The following is a 25332-nucleotide window of genomic DNA, read 5'->3' as shown; positions in this document are numbered from 1 at the left end:
TGGACATAGACCCAGGCGAGAGACTAGGATATGCCCTTGTTGCACTATGGGGGAGGTGGAGACTGAGGAGCACTTTGTTTGCAGATGCCCTTTATATTATGAGATCCGTGGCAGATTTCACTGTTTATTTGGGCACGGATTTGGACCTCTCTCTCGGATTATGGAGTATGAGGATCAGTATTGCTTAGCGTTGTTCATCAGGGAGATCACTAGATACAGAGAGAGATTCCTTAGAGAGCACCGTCGCATCCCTGCCAGAGACCTGGTTATTCATGAGGAGCAGGACGAGGCGCAGGACCATGAGCACAGAGATAGCCCATCTTGCCAGAGAGCACCGATGGTTCCACCCCGAGGATGTACATATGACATGATCCGGTAGCACCGCAGGATGATCTTACACAGAGGCCGTACCCGTCGCTTTATTTCTAGACGACGGAGGATGATGGCAGATTTTCGGAGGAGATTGCTCCATGGAGACTTGGCACCGCCAGCAGCCCATTTGACACTTGCCCAGATCTTCACACTCATGGCAGGAGGCATGGTCGATGGCCATGACTTCCATCATTTCTTTGGATCACAGACCCCTTAGGGAAGACGATGTTCCTCATATTTCATATTTTACATTTTGTATCTAGGCATTTTTGGTACTCTATTTCATTTCATTTTGTATCCAGGATTTTTGTAGCCATTTTTGGCATCTTAGCGGTATTACGATGAGGCCACCTAGTTGGCGCATCGTTGATGATGTATTTTCCTTTCGGATGATTTTGTGTCCCATAGGCCATGTATGGCCTTCCGTGGACCTTTAATAAAATTTCTTTCTTTCTTTCTTTCTCTCTCTCTCTCTCTCTCTCTCTCTCTCTCTCTCTCTCTCTCTGTGCAGGCATACCCAGAGAGCTGAGGATCTGAACACTATGCTGGATGGAGGAGATCGAGACAGAGGAGCACTTTCTGTGTGTCTGCCTAGTCTACTATGAGATCCGAGGGCAATATCACTACCTCTTTCAGGAGGGGCATGGCTTTGGTCCACTTACATGGCTGATCCATTTTCCCGATCAAGTTTATGTTGGGCTCTTTCTGATTGAGATGCGACGACAGAGAGATATATTGATGCGATAGACCAGAGATCGGTAGGGATTGATGCCACAGGTCACTGCTGAGATCGACAGAGCACAGACACTCGTTACAGATTTCTATGCATTTAAGTCAGATGTCGGGGAGCCTGAGAAAGAGGAGCTTGATGAGATAGAGCATCATGGATTAGCAGTAGGAGTCTCCCGCCATGATGCTGCTAGACAAGAGACACACACTCCACATGCGACACAGAGAGGGACCAACAGAGCACGCGCGATCGAGGTCCGGTCTATTTCAGCCCTTCTCAGAGGTCATCGTCAGAGACGAGGGGTCACCCTTGATGTAGCCCATCGGATACAGAGATCAAGGAGACCACGTCGCCCACCGCATCGAGAGACAGCTCGATAGGCCCAGATACGAGAGCTCCTCACATCTTATCAGAGAGCCACTAGGTTACCGGGATATATGGGACCTAGGCATTTACTAGGAGCGCTAGCTCTGAGTACCTAATACTCTTATGATATTTTGCTACTCTACTATTTTGTTCACTAGCTTAGCTCTTTAGCTTTTAGCAAGGGCCTTAGTGAGCCCGTTGCTTCAGCCCTTAGTGGCTTGTATTAGTTACATTTTGGTTTTGCACTTTGTCTCATAGGCCCGCGAGGCCTCCTACAAACGTTAATACATCTTTCTTTCTCTCTCTCTCTCTCTCTCTCTCTCTCTCTTTGTTGGCTGAAGGTCTGTTGGCATTGCAATGCATGGGGCTTGAGCTCGACACTGCTGTCATGTGCACAGATTGGTATGTGACGTGCACTAGGTACACAGGACTAGCTCAGGTAGCCTGGGGAGGCTTAGAGCTAGGCAGGCTTGATTCTCGGGTTGAGTGGCAAGGGTACGAACCAGTTTGAGGTCTTCGCTATTTTTGGCGCTTGGGGCCCGAGTCTATAAAAGGGGCCCAGGGGTTCAGTTCTCAGTGAGCCGATGGGAGCAAGTTTCGTTCCCAGGTGCTAGGTCTGATCCTGGATTGAGTCGCGGACGTGCGCCTGCATCTTAGCGTAGCCCAAGGCCCAGTAGCAGATCCCAGGCTTCACAGCGCCACCTGGTGGTATGGGATACCAGGCTGGTTTGGATCTGGTTGGGAGTTCGTGCCAGTAGCTCAGCTCGTGGCTCGGAGGGGACATCTCCTGATTCGAGATCACATCCCGTAGATGTCATGGTTGGGTGGTGAGCAGCCTGCTCAGTTTCTTACGTTTTGTGTGTGTGTTCTTGTGTTTGTTTGCAGATCAGAGGTTTCAGGAGTGCTGGGACGTGTCAGTTGGTATCAGAGCCAACTCCTGAGGTAGGAACTTCTGATGCGAAAATTTTGGACGATTTTTTCCTCCAGGTATGCCCTAATTTCGAAATTTGCTGCTGCAAGATCTTGTTGGTTCATGGGTATCGGATGTGGTCAGGATGTAGAGAAAAGGTAGGAGAAGGAGAGTCTTGATTTCGGAATTGCTGAAGGGATAAGTGAGAGAGGGTTGAGGCGTAGCTAGGAGAGAGAGGAGATGAAGGTAGGAGAGGCGTGAAGTGCTGAGTGGCAGGCGAGGAGTTTTCGTTGCTGGTCAGGGCTGCGTAGAGGTAGGTGACGCATGTGCGAGTGGCAGAGAGGTGCACCATGGCTGGTAGGGATTTCGGCCAGGCAGGGAGGTGCGCCAGGGGCTGAAGCAAGGTGCGGCCACTCTGTTCGAGGTATTGCTTTTTTCGAAAAAGCACCACCCTCCAAGTTTGGGAGGGTGAGCTTTTTTGGGAAGCATAGCTTCCTAGATTAGCTGCACCATCCCCTATATAGTCTGGCAGGGACCCAAGCTCAGCCATAGCCTCAGCTAGTGTGCGCAAAAAGACCTCCTTGCACATCGATTGGATTGCGCCATCTAGATTCGGTACAGCCTGCGACAGGCTACCGTACAGCCTGCATCAGATTCGGTACAGCCTGCGACAGGCTACCGTACAGACTGCGTCAGCATCCGTACAGCTTACGCCAGCATCCGTACAGCTTGTGACAAGCATCCGTACAGACTGCGTCAGAATCCGTACAGCCAGCGGGAGGATTTTCGTACAGTACGGTCTGCTGCAGATTTCCGTACACTGCAGCCTGCAGCGAAACCAGCAAGAAGAGACTCCGGGATCATCTACGCCCGCTGATCGTCAGTTTCCAACATCTTCTTCCGTCACATCCTCTTGGGATGGTTTTTCTCTGCTCCGCTCTCCTTCCAGCTTTGATTCCCCCAGTTATTTCTCTCAGTTTACTTCTCTTTTCAGATCAGATTTCAGACATGGCTGATTCTTTAAATCCTGAATTTGCCATGGGAGATAAGGATTTGGACTACCCTGTTGAGGAAGACCAGGGTCTTTACGACGATCTGATTACGAAGAAGGCCTTCAGTGAATTTACCACTGCTCTAGATGGAAAATTTGAGCAGGTTAATGCGAATCAAACGGGGTTGACACAGCAACTCCAAGGGATTCAGGCTACTCTCACACTTCTGACTAGCACTGTGCAGGCACTCATGCATGTGGATGCCATGGCTTCAGTGTTAGGTCCGAACATAACTCTAGACCCTTTTCCCGGAGATCAGAAGTCTCGAACCAAGGAGGTTGTTGACACTTGGTTGCACAAGTGGCAGGTACACTTCCAGTTCCACCCGTACCCAGATGAAAAGAAAATACAGCTTGCAGCCGGCTTCATGTCTGGAAAGGCTTTGTTATGGTGGAAGGAACTCCAACCTAAGCCGGTTACATGGATAGATTTCGAAGGGGTCTTCAGGAAGGAGTTCCTGAAGAAGGAGGACGACTATGATATCGTTGGCAAGCTTAAAGCCCTCGATATGTCTAAGCTGAACTTGTCATTTGAAGTTTATCTTCAAAGGTTTCGAGATCTGCAGACCAGAGCCACAAAGATGGATCCAGTGATCTTGTTAGGTTTCTTTGTGGATGGTTTGCCAGATTCGTACAAGTTGCAAATCAAGAACAACAAATGTACAACGTTGCAAGAGGCCATGAATTACGCGCGTATTTATGATGATACCATGGCCGGTGCAAAGGCAATTACAGTTTCCAACACGAGTGGGAAGAACAAACGGAAGTTCTTCCAGTCTACGACTGGTACCGGGGAGACGAAGTCTATAGACAACGCCTCCAAGAAACACTTGACTCAGGCAAAGAATGGTCGAGCCCGTTTCCTTCGTACCTTGAAGCTTAAGAAGGAAGGACGTTGCTTCTACTGCGAGGATCGGGGCCACACCAAGAATGAGTGTCCAAAGCGCAAGAATCAAAAGCAAGTGCTGGGACCGAAGCTCCAGGCGGGTCCAGGACCCAAAGCCGAGGGAGCGAACCAAGTTTCTATGACAGGTATTTCTGTGAATGTCATTACCTGCCCACTTTCTTGTAATTGCACTTTCAATACTTCGTTATTTGGTTCCCATGATCTTTTCTGAGTTTATGGAGAAGTTAGGGACCAAAGAGTTCACATTCTCTTTGACCCGGGCAGCTCTCACAACTTTGTTAATTACAAATTTGTGCAGAAGATGGGGCTGTCCACAATGCCTAGCGATCACACCTATGAGGTGCAGCTTCTAGCTGGGAAGCAGTTTTGGGATCGCAAGATTGAAGCGCTTCCTATCCGGATTCAAGCATACACAAGGGCTCTTACGTGCTATGTTATGCATTTGGAGCATGTGGACTTGTTAATCGGAATAGAGTGGTTTAAAACCCACAATATTCGGATTGGATGGACAGAGCATACCCTTTCTTTTGTGGATAAGGACACCCAATTTTGTATTCAGTGTGATAATATTCCCTCTTCTCAGGGACCTATTGTATCTGCGATGCAGCTTTGGAATATATTAAACACTTCTCATTATGAGGTCTATCAGTGTGTTTTGATTCCGCTTTCTTCATTTGTTGTCTCTGTAAATAACAAGAATGATTTAAGTGTGTTTGAACACCGTGAATTGAGAATGTTGTTAGATGGTTTCAAGGATGTATTCCCTACTCAACTGTCGGAAGGTTTACCTCCAGAACGGGCAGTAGATCATCGCATAGACTTAGTCCCTGGGGCTCAACCTATTAGTGTACCACCTTATAGGATGAGCCAGCTGGAGGAGGATGAGCTAGCTACACAGCTACAGGATTACCTGAATATGGGCTATATACGCCCAAGTAAATCACCTTGGGGAGCACCTGTCCTCTTAAGGAATAAGAAAGATTCTACATGGAGAATGTGTATAGATTATAAACGAGTGAATAAAGTGACAATTAAGAATCGATACCCTCTACCTCGTTCCGATGATTTGATAGACCGTCTGGTCGGAGCGAAGTATTTCACTAAGATTGATTTGCGTACGGGTTATCACCAAATCCGTATCTATGCTAAGCACATAGATAGAACTGCATTCCGAACTAGGTATGGCCATTACGAGTTTCTTGTATTACCTTTTGGTTTGACCAATGGTCTTGCCACCTTCCAGCAGATGATGAACGATTTGTTCCGAGATTTTCTGGGCAAATTCGTTGTAGTGTTCTTAGATGACATCTTGGTCTATAGCCGAACGCTTGAGGATCACATAGGACACCTCCGGATTGTCTTACTTATTCTCAGACAGCATAATCTCTATGCCAAGATGAGTAAATGTGACTTCTTTATGAAGGAGATCATTTACTTAGGACACAAGATTTCTTCTGAAGGTATTAGCATTGATCTGGATCGTATCCAGAAGGTTTTAGAATGGCCTATCCCTCAGACTGTGAAACAACTTCGTTCTTTCCTAGGATTTACGATATTTCTACGGAAGTCTGTGCGTGATTATTCACATATCACGGCACCCCTGACAAACATATTGAAAGGTCGTGGACGCAGATCTACCCAGCCGATTTCTTGGAATGATGCATTGAACAAAGCTTTTGAAACCTTGAAGTTTTCTATCAAGGAAGCACCCGTTCTTGCATTACCCGATCCTAACCGGCCTTATGTTTTAGAGGCCGATGCGAGTGATTTTGCGATTAGGGCAGCTCTATTCCAAGAGGGCAGACCTGTAGCTTTCGAGAGTAAGAAGCTAGACGACACCCAATATCGTTGGCCCACACTAGAAAAGGAACTTTATGCTGTAGTGTATGCCCTTAGGTTTGGAGACACTACTTGTATGGTTCAAAGTTCCTTGTATTGACTGATCATCAGTCAATTAAGTATGTGTGTGATGGATCTGAATTGAGGGGACGGAAAGCTAGATGGGCAGAATTAATGCAAGATTTTGATTTTGAAATACGTTATCGAAAGGGTTCGTTGAATAGTGTGGCGGATGCCTTAAGTCGAGTCAAGTTTGTAAATGCTATGTCATTTACGGAAATATCCTCAGACCTATTTCAATCCTTGAGAGGGCTATACGCAACTGATAGTCATTTCAGTTCTTATTGGCATAGAGTCCAGGATGGGAGCTCCATGGTTGACCAGGACTCAAGGATTGTGCCACCTACGGTACAGGCGGCGGGAGGTCAGTGGATGATTAGGAATGGGTTGCTATTCCGGAATGAAAAGATTTGTGTGCCAGATGTTCTGGAACTTAGATCCAAGATTCTCTGGGAGTGTCATGATGCTCCTAGTGCTGGACATCCGGGTATACATCGGACGCTGTCTCTTGTGAAGCATACCTTTTATTGGCCTAAGATGCGTGCATTTATTGAGAACTATGTAGTAGGTTGCCGGGTTTGTCAGGTTACTAAGGCAGAACGCCTTAGAAGCACGGGTTTATTACAGCCATTACAGATTCCAGGTAATAAATGGGAAAGTATTTCCATGGTTTTTATTACTGGTTTGCCTCGAACGGGCAAGGGTCATGACTCTATTTGGGTCATAGTTGACCGTTTGACAAAAATGGCTAGGTTCTTACCTACTCGCACAACTATTTCAGCTGTTCAGCTGGCTCACGAGTTTGTGGACCATTTGTTTAAGATGTATGGTTTGCCATCTGACATAGTCAGTGACAGGGACTCAAAGTTTACAAGTAACTTTTGGACACTTGTTTTTGAGAAGTTAGAAACTACTCTAAGTATGAGTTCCTCAGATCATGCACAATCCGATGGCAGTATAGAGAAGGTCAACCAGTTGGTTGGAGACATGCTTCGGGCATATGTATCTAAGAGACAGTCTTCATGGGAAGATTATCTACCTATGATAGAATTTGCTTATAACAGTGCAAAGCATTCGAGTACTGGTTACAGTCCTTTTATGCTTATGTACGGGTTTCAACCTAAGTCACCAGTTATGGTTGGGTTAAAAGGGATTCAAAATGATGCTGCAAAGAACTTCTTGCAAGACATGCAGGAAATGTTGCAGTTTGCCAAGGAGTCTATTAGAAGTGCCCAAGATCGGGACAAATTTTATGCTAATAGACATCGTTCACCAAGAGAGTTCTCTGAAGGAACGATGGTATATTTGCGAATTCCCAAGGAATCCAAGAGCCTAAGTACTAGTTTGGTTCCGAAATTATCCCCCAGATACTGTGGTCCGTTCAAGGTCATTTAAAGAATTGGACCAGTTGCATATCGACTAGAATTGCCTTGTGATGTTAAAGTACATCCAGTCTTTCATGTCAGTAGACTGAAAGAAGTATTGGGTGCAGATGATCAACTTGTTTCTCCTCAAGAGATAATAGAAGTTACAGATTTGACTTTAGTCCACACGAACCTGAGTGTATTCTTGAATTTCGTGACAGACAGATTCGTAATCGATCTATCACGAAATACAAGATCAAGTGGAAGGATCGTGTTGAGGAGGATGCAACATGGGAGACATTACAAAACCTCCAAAGAACATTTCCGGGTTTTTTAGCGAACTCAGGAGTGAGTTCTTAGAGGAGGGGAAGTATGTCATGTGCACGAATTGGTATCTGACGTGTACTGGGTACACAGGACTAGCTCAGGTAGCCTAGGGAGGCTTAGAGCTAGGCATGCTTGATTCTCGGGTTGAGTGGCAAGGGTACGAACAAGTTTGAGGTCTTCGCTATTTTTGGCGCTTGGAGCCCGAGTCTATAAAAGGGGCCCAGGGGTTCAGTTCTTAGTGAGCCGATGGGAGCAAGTTTCGTTCCCAGGTGCTAGGTCTGATCCTGGATTGAGTCGCGGACGCGCGCTTGCATCTTAGCGTAGCCCAAGGCCCAGTAGCAGATCCCAGGCTTCACAGCGCCACCTGGTGGTATGGGACACCAGGCTGGTTTGGATCTGGTTGGGAGTTCGTGCCAGTAGCTCAGCTCGTGGCTCGGTGGGGACATCTCCTGATTCGGGATCACATCCCGTAGATGTCATGGTTGGGTGGTGAGCAGCCTGCTCAGTTTCTTACGTTGTGTGTGTGTGTGTTCTTGTGTTTGTTTGCAGATCAGAGGTTTCAGGAGTGCTGGGACGTGTCAACTGCTTTATTGGATGACATGGGTCGTCCATCTAGCCAACCATCCTATAGGACATCATTTGGGCAGTCTAGATATCAAGCTGAGTCAGGACCTTGATGGGCGGTCAGGGGATATCATGAGCACGATTGGGATCAAACAAGTGCTGGGAAGTCAATATCCTCACCTATGAGCCCCCATATGAGGACTTTGGGGTATATGATTGTGAAGGGAAAGGGAAATGGGAGAGGTTGGAGCAGCAATATGGGCTGCCTGAGGTGCAGCAGCAGCAAGGGAAAAAGACCCACTGGCAGGGCCTATATATAGGCTTGCCTAGGGGGGTCAGACAGCAGCCAACCAGGCTGGTCGGCCGGCCAACCTGTTTGTAGACAGAAGTGAGGTGTTCAATCCGGAGAGATCATTGTGTGATTATCTGTGTTGAGTATTACCCGCATAGTGGGTGAGGTTTGAGTGAGTCTTACCTCCTACTTCCAACATGGTATCAAAGCAAGGTTTCTAGCTCTAGGTTTTCACATCGAAGAAAGGAGTCCCTCTACACGAAGGCGACCCCGATTGAACTCAGGTTTGCTCAGAGTTCTGTCATTTTACAACAAGAGTTATTTGCAGATTCATTGTGTGTTACTGCGGCAAGAGACGTCGAACTCAACAGCCTCTTCAACCACTACTCTTCCTTCCTCCTCCACTCATATTCCTTCTTCATTTATCCCTAATTTAGGAGAGTCCGGGAAACTAGATGGGACTAACTATCCTATCTAGAAGGTGAAGATCCAGAGTCATCTAGTGGCTCATAAGTTGTGGGAGCTCACAACAGGAAGGGAGGAAAAGACGAAGGACACTGTGGACAGCAAGAGGAAGATCCTACGGCCGGCTGTAACTGTTGCTTGAGTCCGTGTTTCTTGCACAAAGCATTAAACTCAGTTGAGGTGAACCCCCCCACCCCTCCCCCCCTCAATCGGTGCGGAAAGCTTTGACAAACTTCATTGCCTCCTTCTCTACCTTGGCCTTCCATTCTTTAAATTTCTCGAAAGCTTGAGCTTTCTTGGCTAGCGAGTAAATCCAAGTCATACGGCTGAAATCATCAACAAATGTGAAAGAAATGAATTGGTTGACAAGGGTGTGCATATGTCGGCATGAACTAACTCCAACAGTCCCTTGGCCCTCGATGTGGCCTTTTGTGGGAATCTCTTTCTGTGTTGCTTGTCCTCCAAGCAAGTTTTGCAGACTCTGTCAATGTCTACAATTGGCCTTAAGCATGCATTTGGCCATCTCCATTGTGGACCTGTTTTTCCTTTCAGAAATAGGATTCTGCTGAGGAGTGTAAGGAGTAGTACATGAGTGAATAATGCCCCGTGAAGACAGAAATGCATCAAACTCCTTTGACATATACTCTCCCCCCCTATCTGTGTTGAGGGTGACAAGCTTGCATCCTGATTCATTCTCAACCATATTCAGCCATCTCTGAAAGCATAAGAAAACTTCAGATTTGGCTTTTATAAGAAAACTTCAGATTTGGCTTTTAAAGGATATATCCAGCAATATCTTGTGAAATCATCAATGAGAGTCATGAAATACTTGTACCCCCCAATGGCATCCTCATTGGGCCACAGACATCACTGTGCACTAGCTGCAATTTTCTTTGTGAGAGTTTTGGACAATTCTTTTGAAAAGGAAATCGATGCATCTTACCCAAAAGACAACCCTCACACACATGTTTGGAAACTGTGTGAGTCTGAGGTACATCATTTGCCATCTGCTGTGAATGTAGCTTTGCAAGACCTCTATAATTGAGATGGCCCATTCTCTCATGCCAGAGATGAGTTTCAGCAAGCTGTGAATCTGAAATAGCCAATGCTTCAATAGAAAGTGCAGCTGAATGATGATCAAGGTGATAAAGCCCTTTTTGCAAAGTGCCAGTGAGAACTATGGCATTGTCATCACGAAGATCATAAACTAGGCATCTGTAGCCATCAAAAATAACTCTGAAACCTGAAGTAGCAATTGCTGAAATTGAAATCAAGTTGACTTCAATTCCAGGCACAAAAAGAACATTTGTCAGAGTAACTGGATGGCTTGAAATGGATGTGAGCTGCACATCTCCAATTCCTTTTACAGCATATGAAGCATTATTAGCACATGTGACAGTCGCCCCTCGAGGTGCATCAGCTAAAGAATGAAACACCTGTCTGCAAGATGTGACATGCTTGGAAGCACCACTATCAAAGTACCAGGACTGAGCATCATTAGCAATAAAGAATGCATCAGCTTTGGAGGGATCAAATGAGCAATGGACAGCCCATGCCCAATCATCCTGAAGAGCATGTGCATGTGAAGCATCTTCTGGCTCATGGGATTCAATAGCATGTGAGGCTTCAACTATCAATCCTGCTTTCTTTTTCTCTGAAGCAATGCGCTTCTTGCATTCTGAAATGTCATGTCCAGGCTTGCGACAATAGTTGCATCTTTTCTTCTTTGACTTATCTGCTGTATTTTTAGATGCGTGGGAGGAATTGCAGGTGCTATGCACAGATTTTGGCTTGCCTATAGGCTTGGAAGCCTTGCCTCTTCCTATATGCTGTGAAGCAAATGCATGATAAGGAATAATGGCTTGTCTATTAGCTCTACTTTGCTCTTCTTGCAAAAGCAAAGTCACTAGCTGATCAAAAGAATAGTGGTCTGGGTTACCCATGGCCACTAATCGAAGGGTTGTTGCAAACCCTTGATATGTATCTGGCAGTCCATTCAATGTGGTACTGACAAGCTGTGAATTTGGCACCACCTCATCAATGTTGGCAAGCTGTTCCATGAGGTCCTTGACCTTTGTCAGGTATGCATCCATAGAGTCACCTTCATTCACACTGACTTCCTGTAATTGCCTTCTCAAATATGCAACGCGAGCTTCATTGCGAATCTGATAGAGAGAAGCCAATTCATCCCAAGCATCCTTTGCTGTCCTGCAAGACCGGATGTGTGGAATAATGATTCTCTTGCATGATAAAGCAATACATGAATGTGCATTTGCATCTCTTGCATCCCATCTTGACTGTTCTTGAGTTGGAAGAGCAGCCGCAGGAGTGCTAGAGGAAGAGGCATCAAGAGGAGTACCCCCTGCAGAAGGACCAGCAGTAGAGGCAACCACTGTAGCATTGGCTGGCCTCAGATCAGCCCCAGAAACAATATTCCACAAATGCTTTGCAACAAGAATATGTTTCATGAGATAAGACCACATCGGATAGTTGGTGCCATCCAACTTATCATCTTCACGAAGAACTCCAAATTTATTGAGGGCAAATAGGCCAAAAAGAGGGCAAATACAGAAAAGCCCCAAATTTTGATGGAATTTTTGCAAATGTGACCCAATGTATGAAAATTTGACTCAATGTTGTGCAAAAGTGACTCAATGTCCTGCAAAAGTGACTCAATGTATAGCCTCAAGGCTTGAAAATGCAAAAGTATGAGTTACCGTCCCAAACTTAAAAGTATGAGCTACTGCTCAGTTGAAATTAAGCTTCCAACGCAAAAGCCCCAAATTTTTGTTGACCAAATTTCGGATCAAGTACAACTGTATGAATGTCAGTACGGTGCTTGTATGGAACAGTGTACGATAGCTGTACGGAACTGAGTACGACAGCTGTACGGAACTGTACGGTAGCCTGGTACGTGCACACGTGACTGTACGGAGAAGCAGTACGGAATATGCACGATGTATGGATCAGATATGACGGAAGTGCGTAGGTGCAGTGTACGGGACGCAGTGTACGGCGACGCAGGTATCCGTACGTGACAGTGCGGACGTTTGGTGTGCAGGTTGTACGGCGGCGCAGGTGTTCGTACGTCTAGTGTGCAGGCTGTACGGCGGCGTAGGTACCATGCAATACGGCCGTACATCGATAGTACAGAACACACAAAGGTACGAGAGCCTTGTACGAAGGCGTTGATAGTATGGAATACACGAAACAAGTACGGTGGTTCTGATACCACTGTAGAATCGCTTAGGAGAGAGAGAGTGCAGATAGCTAAAGAAGCGATGAGTTAGCCGTCACGTCAAATCTTGGATAAACCAAAAACGAAGGATTACAAGGTATAAGTACCTAGACCTAGGACTAAGTGTCCTAGGTGTCACATAGGACTAAGTGTCCTATGTGGCCTAAAAGACACTAACACTATAAGTGTCTTTATTTATGCCTACAAGGCTCATACCATGGCCTATAGGGCATCACTAGAACCGCCAGAGGATGGCCTACACCTTCTCCTATCTACCGGCTATCTCTAGACTCGATCCCGTAAGCTCCACCTCGAGCGTAAGTAGACTTTCCATCCAAAGATCTCAGCACCTTGCTGCCCTAGTAGACAGCCTAGACTTCAGCCCCAAGTGAGATTAGTCTGCAGCAACTCTGGCCCTGCTTTGCCTCCTGGATGTAGGCCCAAAGATCAGGCTCCTGCTGCTTCTGCTGCTCCTTTGTTTGCTGGCTTGCTGGATGAATTATGAGGCCCAGGACCTCTGCTTTTATTGGCACAAGGCCTGCTCAAAATGACTGACTGGTCAAGGGCCTACTGGCCGACTTTTGTCTGCCCTAAAAACCGACCTGGTTGGCTGCCCCTACCAGCCCAACCAGGGCCCTATGTAAGGGTCTTTTCTAGGCCCTTTTGCAGCCTTTGTTCTAGGGCGTAATTGCAGCCTTTGTTCTAGGGCGTAAGCCCTCCATTTATTGCAGGATTGAGCCCCCCTGGCCAGCCCATCTCTAGGCCTGATTTGCTGGCTCCAACCAGACCCACCAGCCTCAGCCAATGGCCGACCCAGGTGCTGCTGCTCCCTTCCATGGTTGCGCCACCTGTAGGCTCTGTTGCGGGCTGTCCATCTGCACACAAATGCCCTCCACATAGGCGCCTATGTGTGCAATCCCTTGCCATGTCTGCGGCTCCTGACTGACCTCTTGCTGGGTTAGATCCACGATTTGCTGTCCCTGCCATCTGATCCTTCCACAGGTTCCGTCCGTTGCAGCCATGCTGGTCTCTTTGATGTCAGGTGCTGCCCATGTGGCAGGCCCCTCTCTTTCTTTTCTCTTGGGCACATCCTGCCCTAGGTCTCCCTCCCCCATGCTCTCCTCATATGGGGGCTTACAGATGGGGAGGTGACCTTTCTAACACCCCCTCTCACCGACACATCTCAGCCCAATGCCAACATGTTGATGACGATGTTCCAGTAACCCCCTGGTCGTAGTCCTCGGAAACATTTCGATGTCAAAATCTTTTCCAGGCTTTTCATCCAGTTGCTCTTGCTCCATTAGGTTTGGTTCCGCTTCCGCACACCATCCTGGTACACAGTTCCATCTCTGGTAGCACCTCTTGGCACCACCACCTTCAGTCACGTTCGTGCCTTCGAACTCGAGCAACTACATGTAACTCCTACATGCAACATGCAACATGTGAGTTCTACATGCAACTTCTACATAGAGTCTTCCAGGCACCATGCTCTGAGGGTCTGTTTCAACCCGTCCTTCCTTTGGCAAGGTCCGCAACCAATGAATATCTCCAGATAACCTGGACCATGAACTCTCATTGAGCTCTCAAGCAGGTTCTCTTGTGGCTTCAATACACCTTGTCCATCACCTTCCAGCAATCTATATCCGAGATTCGAAGAAGCACCCACACTTCCCCTTTTTCCTTCGAAGAAGGCCGATTCCTTCCAATCTCGCATTACCTGAGACAAATGAAGAGCAGAGTCTCTCCACAGCATGCTAAATTACCAGATCGTCATACTACCTGTGTGTGCTTGCTCTAAAAGCAAACCATGTACCTCATCGAGGCACATACCAATAGCCTGTGTAATCTTGTACTGTCCCCTTTTGAAGTACAACATCCATCTAAACATGAGACCTTAGGGCACTCCATGGAATCCACCCTCGTGTGAGTATCAATAGCCACGCACCTGGAAGATACCAAGCAGTCCATGCTGTTCTCACCCTCACAAAGGCATCTGACTAGTCGTCGACCCACATCTCAATGTTAGACATCATCACTGTGGTTTCTAGGTCGGCATATTTGACCTCAGTAACACACGGAGATGTCACCAAGAACAGCTCCTCGATTACCACATTTGCTTTGGCTTTGGTGTCACCCTCTGAATTCCTTCCTCTTGTTTTTCTGATCCGCCTTCTTCTTTTTGCAATCCTTAGCAAAATGACTTGGCGTGTCACAATAGAAGCACTTCTTCTTCTACTTCCTCTTGGAAGTGTCCTCGTCATGAGAATAATCCTTCTTGGACTTGCCACCGTTAAGCTTGCCCTTCCCTTTGCCAGTGTAATCCTTTGCTAGCAACGCCTTGTCGTCTTTGTTGTTGTTGTAGAGCTTCTCCCTAGCTTCTTCCTGTCGCAGTAATGGACCCAACTCCTCAAAAGTCCTTTGTCTTGTTGTCACAGTCGTAACAAAGCTTTTGAAACTCCGAGGTAGCCTCCTCAGTACCATCAAGGCCAAATGGCATGAGTCCACCTTCTGATCAACTGATGCTAGTTGATCCCTCACCACCTTGACCCTCGTCAAGTGGTCATGTACTGAATCTCCCTCATCCATATCAAGGTTGTAGAGTTGATGCGGAAGAAGCAACACCCGAGATGTGTTGTTTGTCTCGTACGAATCCTTCAGAATGATCCACGCCTCTACTAACGTCTCGGCCATCTGGATGTGAGAAACCATAGAGTCTTGGCCATCAATGCCAGGGCATGGGCATCTCTTTCTTCCCAAGCTTCGAGCTCCTCTTTGTCTACTGCCATGAGTACCTTCCCCTGTCTGTCCACCATATCCTCCGGCTTCGCCTCCACTCCCGTTGTCAATTTCCACAACTTCCGAGCCACTAAATGACTCCGGATCTTCACCTTCCAGATTGGGTAGTTTGACCCATCCAGTTTCCCAAACTCTCCCAAAGTTAGGGATAGTGAAAGAAAGAAATCGGGGGGAGGAGGAAGGGAGAGCAGGGGCTGAAGAGGATGAATAGATCAACATCTCTGCTGCTAAACCACACAGCAAAGTTGAACAAACTCAACCTTCAGTAGACCAGAACTCTGAATGCACCCGAATGAACCTGAGTCACCCTCCTTCTCGCAAGGGCATTGTCCTCCAGTTGTGGAAGTCGATTCCCAAGAGCTTCTGAATCAGGGTCGTCCTTTAGCAAGGTCCCTGCCTTCAGGCTGCCACACCTGTGAGCCTCCTACTTGGGCTTTGATACCATGTTAGAAATGGACCAACAGAGGGTACGCACAGCGGAAGATTGATAGAATAGCCCAGGAGCTCACACAGTGTGGTGTGGGGTGTGGAATCACAAACTTCTTAACTTAATGTGCATCAGATAGATGTGCAGACTCATCAATAGACAATGAACCAGCCAGATATAGAAGACACTAAAATAATATATTTCCGTCCAAAGCTATGGACACAATACAAAAGAGATAGATCCAGAGTCCCACCAATGGTGCGGTCCTCTGATCTTACCACAAGGTCCTTCTCCTATCTGCCGGCTATCTCTCGACTTGAGCCTGCATGCTCCAACTTGAGCGTAAGTCGACTTTCTGTCGAAAGATCTCAGCACCTTGCTGCCCTAGTAGACAGCCTAGGCTTCAGCCCCAAGTGAGCTCAGTCTGCAGCAACTCTGGCCCTGCTTTGCCTCCTGGATGTAGGCCCACCAAAGATCAGGCTCCTGCTGCTCCTGCTGCTCCTATGTTTGCTGGCTTGCTGGATGAATTATGAGGCCCAGGGCCTCTCCTTTTATTGGCCCAAGGCCTGCTCAAAATGACTGACTGGTCAAGGGCCTACTGGCCAACTTTTGTCTGCCCTAAAAACTGACCTGGTTGGCTGCCCTTACCAGCCCAACCAGGGCCCTATATAAGGGTCTTTTCTAGGCCCTTTTGCAGCCTTTGTTCCAGGGCATAAAGCCCTCCATTTATTGCAGGATTGAGCCCCCCTGGCCAGCCCATCTCCAGGCCTGATTTGCTGGCTCCAACCAGACCCACCAGCCTCAGCCAATGGCCGACCCAGGTGCTGCTGCTCCCTTCCATGGTTGCGCCACCTGTAGGCTCTACTCCCGCATTAGAGCTTGCTCTTGCGGTTTTCATTCATGCTTAATGAAGTAATCTTTTTTCAAAAAAAGAGAGGAGGTTGCTGCTGTGGGGGAGCTTCGTTGCAGAAGAGGAGGCTACTGCTGTGGAAGGAGCTTCGCTGCAGGAGAGGATGCTACTGCTGTGGGGGAGCTGCTGCTGAGGAGGCTGCTGTTGCCGTAGAAGAGGAGGTTGTTGCTGTGGAGTAGCTGCTGCAAGAGGCTGCTACTACTGCAGAAGAAGAGGGTACTGCATTTGCAGAAGGAGAACGAGAGTATGCAGCAGCAAGAGGGGGAGAGAGTGTGTCAATGAAGGGGGGTGGGGCTTCTTTTATAAATGTAGGAGAAGGGCTACTTCAAGTGTGGGAAATCTGGCACAGATCGGCATGGAGGCTACTCCTCAAGGATGTTTGTGTAGTTCCAGGGCCCTAGGTGGCAACGCCCTAAGGGAAGTGGTTGGCTAAAGCAAGGCTTGTGCCCTGAAAGCTAGAGAAGGGCCAGGGCTCAGAGGAGATGATGAAGGCAAGGGGAGGGAGAGCATGGTGAAGCTATGGCTCTACTCTGAGAAGGAGCAGAGGCAGGGGGGTCCCTACAGCTGTCGAGGGAGCACACGATAGAGGCAAGTAGGTGGGTGATGAGGCTTGGAAGGAGGTCAAGTAACAAGGTTGATAACTGTCGGGAGGGGATGGGCATTTCTGTTGGCCCAGCAGCAAAAATAAAACTGAAAAGGATACTATCTTATTCTATGCATGGATATTTGATGTTATTGACAATCTTACTGCGAAAGAGCAAGCATATTTGTTCCAACTCTTTATTTTGTATGGCACATGGAAATTTTCTGCTCAGCTCATTCAAGAAGGCATGTCATGGGGATTTATTGAATTCAAAGGCCTATGCAGGAATGCTGACTGCATGGATGTGTTGTGCAGGGCAACAACAAGCTCATCCAGTCAATTATGAAAGTTGTACATGGGGAGTTACCAGCATCATGACAAGGCGTTTAAGCAGCCATCGGGCACTAAAGATTGACCTCATGGATCTGACGTAATGCTATCTAAAATTGCCAGAAATATTTCAGAGTAGCTTTTTTGAGGTTTTTTGGACTGTGAGCCTTCATGCTTCCAATTCCCTATTGCAACAATAATTGAATGTGTTCATTTTCCTGCTAGACAGTGCCCCTCATACCTGGTATCCATCTGCTAGAAAAAAGAAAAGACACGTCTTCATGCATATAGGCCCAACAAACAGTGGAAAGACTTTTTCTGCATTGAAAAGGTTGCAAGCGTGCACCTCAGGTATGTGATTCACCTGCTTAATTTATCAAGTGAAGCAATTGCTCAATATTTTGTCTGGAAGCTCAGGTAGGGCTTGGAGCTGGCAGTACACTGAGAGCTAGGCTGATCTTTGTTTTACAGTGGTCTGGCCACGGATGCTTCATTTTTATGGAGTGGTTTTCCTTTAAAAAATGTTGGCAATGCTTTAAGTGTTGCTCAATGATGTTTTCAAGATCTTCTGAAGATGTGTCACGAAGGACCGAAGCAACAGCATTTGTCTTGGAGCCGCAATTGCAAATGAACATCAAAGAAGCTAATACAGACAAAGATTTGCGTGTTGCTATGTGCTAAGCACTTTTTAAAAGAGAGATGAGTTTGAATGTATTTGTATTTGGAATCTGGTGTGCTTTCTTCACACATGAGATCACTTTCTAGAGATGTGATATTATTCCTTTAGAGCCAGGGGAATAGCAGTATACGATTTATAGATCAACTCCATGTGGACGACCTCTTTCTCATTGGACACAGACTTAAAAGCAAGTGTCTATCAAAAGTCCTTATCTGTATTGTAGATCTGGAAGCAGTTGCTAACAGGGACATCTTGAGGAGCATTTTTTACATAAAAACACCATCTAGGGGTTGTATGGCTCCCTCTTTGGTGCAGCTCTTAAAAGAACCTTTTACATGGAAGGCTCTAACTTTTCAGTGCACATGACATCGTAAGGCTGTCTAAATTTTTCTTATGTGAGACTGGCTTTGCATTCTCATATTAGAGCTCACTTCTGATATTTGGATGCTTTAGAAGCCCTGTCTTGATTATGGTGCAAATTTTGTCATACACGTAGGTTTGAATGACCATGCATATGAAGCTTGTTGGCAATACTAGTAGGGATTACTTAAAGAATTCTCAGGCTCAGTCAAATTCAGCTTTATGTATGATGTGAACTCATCAAGTTGCAGGATGCTACTGGGAGTTTTTGGACAAGTAGGAGTCAAAGTAATGACATGCATTCTAGCAGAATTAACAACTGACAATATTCCTGAGAAGAATTCAAATTGTTCGTCTTTTGATATAGCCTGAAGGTTTTGTATATGACTACATCACAGATGGGGGAGCAAGTTTGCTCCACAAATATTTACTTTCTTAGTTTTAACCCTATTGGAATAATATGACATGAACGAAAAGCAAAGCGAAAGACCGGACCTATAGAAATTCTAGCCAGTCTTTTTACTTCTGAGCAATTTAGTATCTGAGTTCAACCAGCTCAGCTCTATGGGCAATCTCAATCCTTCTGTGAGGATTCTAGCCCCGTGCGTGCATATTGTTGCATCACTCAAAACAGGGTTGTATGGATTTTCTTGATTCTTGTTTGCAATAAAGGTGTAAGGCTATCTATGATTTGCTTTTGCTTGCTGCAGGTATCTACTGTGGTCCATTGCGGCTTTTAGCATGGGAAGTATCAGAAAAACTAAACAAAGCCAACGTACTGTGTAGCCTTATCACAGGACAGGAGATAAAAGAGATAGATGGTGCTCAGCACAAGGCTGTTACAGTTGAAATGGCTGACCTTACACAAGAGTTTGATTGTGCAATCATTGATGAGATCCAGGCAAGGATCGCCTCCTGTTTGAATTTGGAAATGTAATTGGTGAGCTAACATTGTGATTTGCTTTCCTGAGGCCAGCCGGAGTGCTACTTTGCTTCTATGATTCATTTTTTGTTGGCTGCAATAATTTTTAGTGATTTTAATTCTGTGCCACTGTAGATCTAGTATTATATCCAGTTGCGTCGTCTGTTAGTTCCAAGTTTTTCTTAAGACAAGCGAACAATCCTTCTTTTCTTAAATGTACTTGTGCCTCAATAAAGTTTCATAACAGGAGGAAGTTCCCAAGTTTAAACCCTAACCTTGTGCAGAATTTTGTAAACTCCGGTCCCCTCCATCCTATTTGATTGAGATGAATATGAACCCTTCTTTCTTCTTTCTTCGCAAACCTTGGTCCCCTCCAACCCTATTCGATCGAGATAGATTGTCGGCTATGGCAAGCAATGGAAGCTCAGAAATGAGTGGGAGAAAGCCAAAAACGAGCTGCTGTATTGAAACATGCTGCTACAATGAATGGAGGCTCAAGAGGGAGCCAATATGACAAAACCCTAGGGCTAAATGCCCTAATTGGACTAAGTGTCCTAACTGAACTAGGTGCTACATGAACTAACTGTACCAACAGTCCTAACTGACTTTAACTGTAACTAGGCCTACAAGGCACATACCAAGGAATAAGTGGCACCTATGGATAGCCCATAGGCTTACAAACCCCCCTCCATGGTATGGGTTGAAGTATCCTGGACATGGTTCAGGATACCTGAATATGTAATGTCATGGTTGCACATGTTTGTCCTGTAGGGATATAGCAACCTATGACTATACAGAGTACAACAAATCAAGTCACAAAAGGTACTAAGTGCCGAAAAGCTTCAAACTTAGGTCGAGGTAGAGCCTTCGTAAAAAGATCTGCCAAGTTATCTTCAATGGGAACATAAGACAACTGAATATCACCTGTTGCTGATAATCTCTCTCTGACACAATGATAGTGAACCTCAATATGCTTTGTGCGAGCATGGAAAACTGGATTCCATGCAACAGTCAAAGCACTTTGACCATCAATGACGATGACGGTAGGAGCAGTCTAACATGCATAAAGGTCTGCAAGTAGCTTCTGAAGACAAACACACTCCACTGTAGCTGTAAAAGCTGCTCTCTACTCAGCTTCACAGCTAAAAGTAGCAACTGTACTCTCTGTTTCTTGCTGAACCAAGAAACGCATGAAGTTGCACATGTGGTGGTCATCTCACCCATTTCTTGTGTCAATGATAGTTAGCTCCTCCTTCGATTGTAGCAGGTCATCTTCCCTTTCATTTTTAGGACCCGCGGACCAAGGGCTTACTTTTTGACTCCTTTGTCCGCCCAGCGGGGATGTATGGCATGCCTAGTTGGGGGCCTAATCTGTCAGATATAGAGTGGGCTCGAGTGGTGTGCCTATAGGTTCTCATGCTATCCGGAAGTGCAGCTTCCATTGGCTAGTGACTACCTTGACGACTAGAGAAAGGTCAAGGCATCTCACATTCGAGGTCTAGTATGATTCGCACTAAGCCGTCAGTTCCTTACCAGATCATTCTGGCTGAGTTTGGGTCATCTCCACTACAGCTTGATGCAGCATTTCAGGTTATCACCTACCTATATTGGATCAAAGGGTACAGAGATTGCACTTCTGGACGCAACAGATTACCGTGGCTAGCATTGTCCTCCTCTATGGCACTATCAAGAGCAGGTGATCAGAGATGTTGGTTTGCACGCACACAGAGATGGTTTGAGGGACGCACAGAGAGATGGTTTGAGGGACTGGGACTCCACATGGATAGATTTCCCCCCATCCAGTAAAGCATTGACATGCCTTTTTCCCCTATCTCATGAGGTCAACCAGGTCATTCGTGAGGATCTTTTGTAGCTACACACATTCAGGACTAGGTTGGGAATCGAGCGAGCTTCCGGTGAAGCTCAGCTTCTAGATGGATCATTGTTTACATTTCACAGCGGAGGGTTTTATCGCACCAGGATATACGCAGATCCACCTATCCCACTCACTGAGGATCTCTATTGGGATTTGGGGTCTCTTCACATAGACTTTGCATTGAGAGTGCCAGGGCTGCGGGTTTGCCCAGGGAGAGGCGCATATGCACATTTTGTGACATCCAAGAGATTGAGTCGGAGGAGCATTTCATTTTCAGATGTCCACTATACTATGAGATCCGAGGACGCCTCTATTGCCTCTTTGGAGATAGTTCTGGGATATTGTCCCTCTTTCTCTCCTTTCTAGACCAGAGATGCTTAGCCGCCTTCATTCACGAGGCAGTCAGACACTGCGAGAATCTACTTCAATCATAGAGACAGAAGCAGACCTACCTGATAGACTCTTCTCAGAGCTCGATCACTGAGTTCTTTCGGACAGACTATGCGGGCTCCCACACCACGAGGCCCCGCCATGATCGTGACACAGAGCGAGCAACAACACAACTCAGACAGAGGGTTGATCCACAGATTACGCTTGGGGATATTTCTTTCTTGTTCAGAGTTGGGGTTCCACTGATAGGGGTCATTGTAGCCCTGATCAGAGACGAAGAGCTACGACCAGGAGACGACATAGGACCACGTCAACGGGCAGCCGCCAGCACTCTATCTCTGACTTTATGTCCTCACTACCTCATCTCCCTCGACGCTTTGATGATGAGGATGTTAGTGTTGTGTAGGCGATCATCATTCTGACATGACTATGTAGCACTCAATACTTATCATTCTGATATGGCTATGTAGCACTCAGCACTTATCATTTTGCATTTGGCATTGGAGTGGATGCTCATTCTACCCACACAGCTTGTTTGTATTAGGATTTTTCATAGTCTCATAGTCCCATCGGTCTTTAGAAGACTTTAATAAACTTTCTTTCTTTCTTTCTTTCTCCTCATCAACCTTCCCACTGCTTCCCCTTGCTTTTAGATCCTCCACTTGGTTGTCGGATCGTACAACTTGTATGCCCTTTTCTCATCTGTGTATCCAATGAAAATACATTTTTCACTCTTTGCTACAAAGTTGTCTGTTTTATCTTTGCTAATATGCGCATACATTGTTGAACCAAATATTTGAAGAAGTCTCACTATTGGCTTGACTCTTGTACAATGCCTCTTTTGGTGTCATACCTTTGAGGGTGATATAGCAAACTTGCCAGATGCTTGTTATAGATATAGAATCTTGGAAATTTTCTTTGCAAAAGCAACAAACACCATAGTCTATTTGATGAACTGCTTACTAAATGTATGAATTAGACTATTTGGTAGCTAAGCGCACTGGTAATGCTTCCAAGAGGTGCAATACACTCATTGTTCAGGATTAGCCTCTTCAAATGTTATGAGGTCATTTGACACACCCTAATGAAAACTCTTCTGCATAAGCTACCTCTTCCATCAACTCGTTTTTTGAGTTTGCCTTGGTCATTGCTGAGAATAGCTGTAGCGCAACATGCAAGCATATGTTATACCTTGGTTTTGGTGAGCTGGAATGTTTCTGTCCTCTATGTTTGTGACACCAATTGCTGCCTTGTGGCTGGGCATTGCCTCAGCTGATGTGCCGTAATCCAAGGCCAACTGCCAGCTCTTTGTGCTGATTTGGGTGGCCGATGTGCTGGCCCCAAACATAAAACAAGAACAACAGTGTGCTACTCACATGGTAGATCCATTCCGTCCCCCCTACAGGTGCCCATGTGACACGAGTATCATGTGCCTGGTACCCACATGGCACCTTCTACACCCATCATGCTGTAGGTATCAAGCCTGGGGGCTCATAGGTGGGGCATTGACCCCTTTTGAGAAGGATGGACAGCACATGTTGCTCAGATCATGCTGAGAACGAGGTTGTAGTGGACCAGATTCTGATGGAATGTGAAGCCATGGAACACGCTGGTGAATGGTCAAAGACTCAAAAGGAGGCTATTGTGACGAGTACTTTATGGAGATACTTGACTTTCTCAAACGGGAAGAAAAACAATGGATCAGGTTATGTTTTCTATCTTTGCATTAATGTGGATTCTGGATCCTCTGACCATTTTCAATGTCGGACCTGTATATAGCCATGCATGGATCAATGGCACCGATCTCAGGGCTACTAGTGTAACTGCTAAGGACAATTCACCTTTTACTAGATTATCTGAATCTATTTTAGACTATTCCTTCTTCTTTTAATCCACCTTCTTCTTCTGTCAATCTGGCACAAGATGCCCAGGCTGATCACATATTAACATCTTCTCTTTTTCTTACTCTCATTGTATGAATAATTGCTGTCCCTTGAAGAATCCTTCTTATTCTAGTTGCTCTTTTTGGGTTTGACTTCACCCTTCCATGCAGAAGCGGTAAGTGTCTTCTTGTCACCCATCATCGTCCAACTTCAACCTAGTTTCTTCTTGGAGCTTGGGGAAGGGGAGGGGAAACATAGCCTATAGGGAGGAGGGAAGGGGTTGGAACTTCGGAGAAGGGAAGGAGTGGGAACTTATGGGGAAGGCAAGGTGAGGTTTTGCAGCTTTTATGACTGCACTTTTGCATCCTATTGGTCCATGGGCTTGGTCTTGACACCTTCAGTAATGTCTTAGAGTGGTCTCACTACCATGTGACTTTCTCTTTTAGTGCTAGCCTTTGTCACAGCTGAGTCTTCCCTTCACCTCCGGAGTGTCGACAGAAACTCAGTACGAAGACCTTTGTATAAGTGGATGCTCAAGTATGTGTGGGTGTGTGAATTTGTATGCACGAGAGCATATGTTTATACTATGGTCTACACCTACTTTTGGGTGCTGATGGCATCAATAGGGATGTCATAGTAGACAGTCCTTGCTATGCATGATGGAGTTTATGGTTTTCAACCTTATGAGTGACTGTCGTGAGATTAAAACCGTACTATGTATTGTGTTTTTTAGAGCATGAGTTTGGGCATGCTTTTGGATTCTGCACACTTTTTTTCGGGGTAAAAGAAATTTTGTATTAAGAAAGCATTTCGATTCATAGCTGTCCCAAAGTGGGACAACTACTACTCATAACAAAATACTGACAACTAAAAGCAGTAAAAGCTGCTCCAGTAAAGAACAGCTTACTAGTAGAAAAGAACTAAAAACACTCAAAAAACACTTCTAGTTGGGCCGCCGAAAGCTCTCCCATGCAATGTGCGTCCTGCAGAGAGCAAAGCAGGGAGGAACGGAAGAAATGATAAACATCCATAGCATAGTTCCATAGAGCTGAGAAGTACGGGCATGATATAATGACCATAGAGCCCAAAATGATACCAACTGAAAAATTGAATGTAGTCGGGGGTGATGGTATATCTCCCAAAAAACCGAAACTGCTTGCCAAAAGCAATACGAGGAAAACGGGCATGAAGATAAGTCCCCAATCTGGGAAGAAAGTCATGGGCAGTCGGGCAAGCCCAGAGTAGATGAAGACTGTCTCATGCGGATGCGAACAAGATGGGACGATGCGAAGAAGTAATGGGCCAGCCAGCCAATAAAGAACCCACTGGAAAAGCACCAACCAAACACCGCCATAAGATTTTACACACACAACACACCCACACCCACACCCACACCCATAGGGCCCAATAGCGAACTCAAGAGAAGTCAAAGGAAGAGGACGCCGAGCAGTAAAGTCCGAAACAAGCACCCAGTCACGTAGGTGATATTGAAGCTAAAGGGGAGGTACTGGCTGAAAATCTTGAAGCATTTGAGCAAGCAAATGCTAGTAGGGGCAGTAATGCATCCCCAGAGCAAAACAACGAGTTGCCACTGAAAAGGGCATCACTGAACCTGTGTCATCCAATACATCTGCCACAAGACGAATACCCCTGGACCATATAAAATAAGAGCATCTGAGCTCTTGCAAAGC

General features: G+C 46.1%; 1 protein-coding gene across 2 annotated transcripts in view; it reads left to right on the top strand.

Annotated features, from left to right (window-relative positions):
• ATSUV3 (ATP-dependent RNA helicase) overlaps window positions 1–25332 on the top strand; it is a 201247-nt gene that overhangs the window by 3440 nt on the left and 172475 nt on the right. For both annotated transcript variants that reach the window (XM_087370523.1, XM_087370514.1), the window contains exons 2-4: window positions 17517–17631; window positions 17761–17882; window positions 19281–19471. In XM_087370523.1, the coding sequence (XP_087226649.1) occupies window positions 17517–17631; window positions 17761–17882; window positions 19281–19471 (428 nt within the window). The remainder of the gene's footprint in view (window positions 1–17516; window positions 17632–17760; window positions 17883–19280; window positions 19472–25332) is intronic.

This window comes from Dipteris shenzhenensis, chromosome 3 (assembly GCF_047967505.1).
Source record: "Dipteris shenzhenensis isolate YYH24624 ecotype China chromosome 3, Dip_SZ_1.0, whole genome shotgun sequence".
Lineage (NCBI taxonomy): Eukaryota > Viridiplantae > Streptophyta > Polypodiopsida > Gleicheniales > Dipteridaceae > Dipteris > Dipteris shenzhenensis.
Note: the sequence above shows the minus strand (reverse complement) of the source record. Positions and strands in the feature narration are given on the sequence as shown.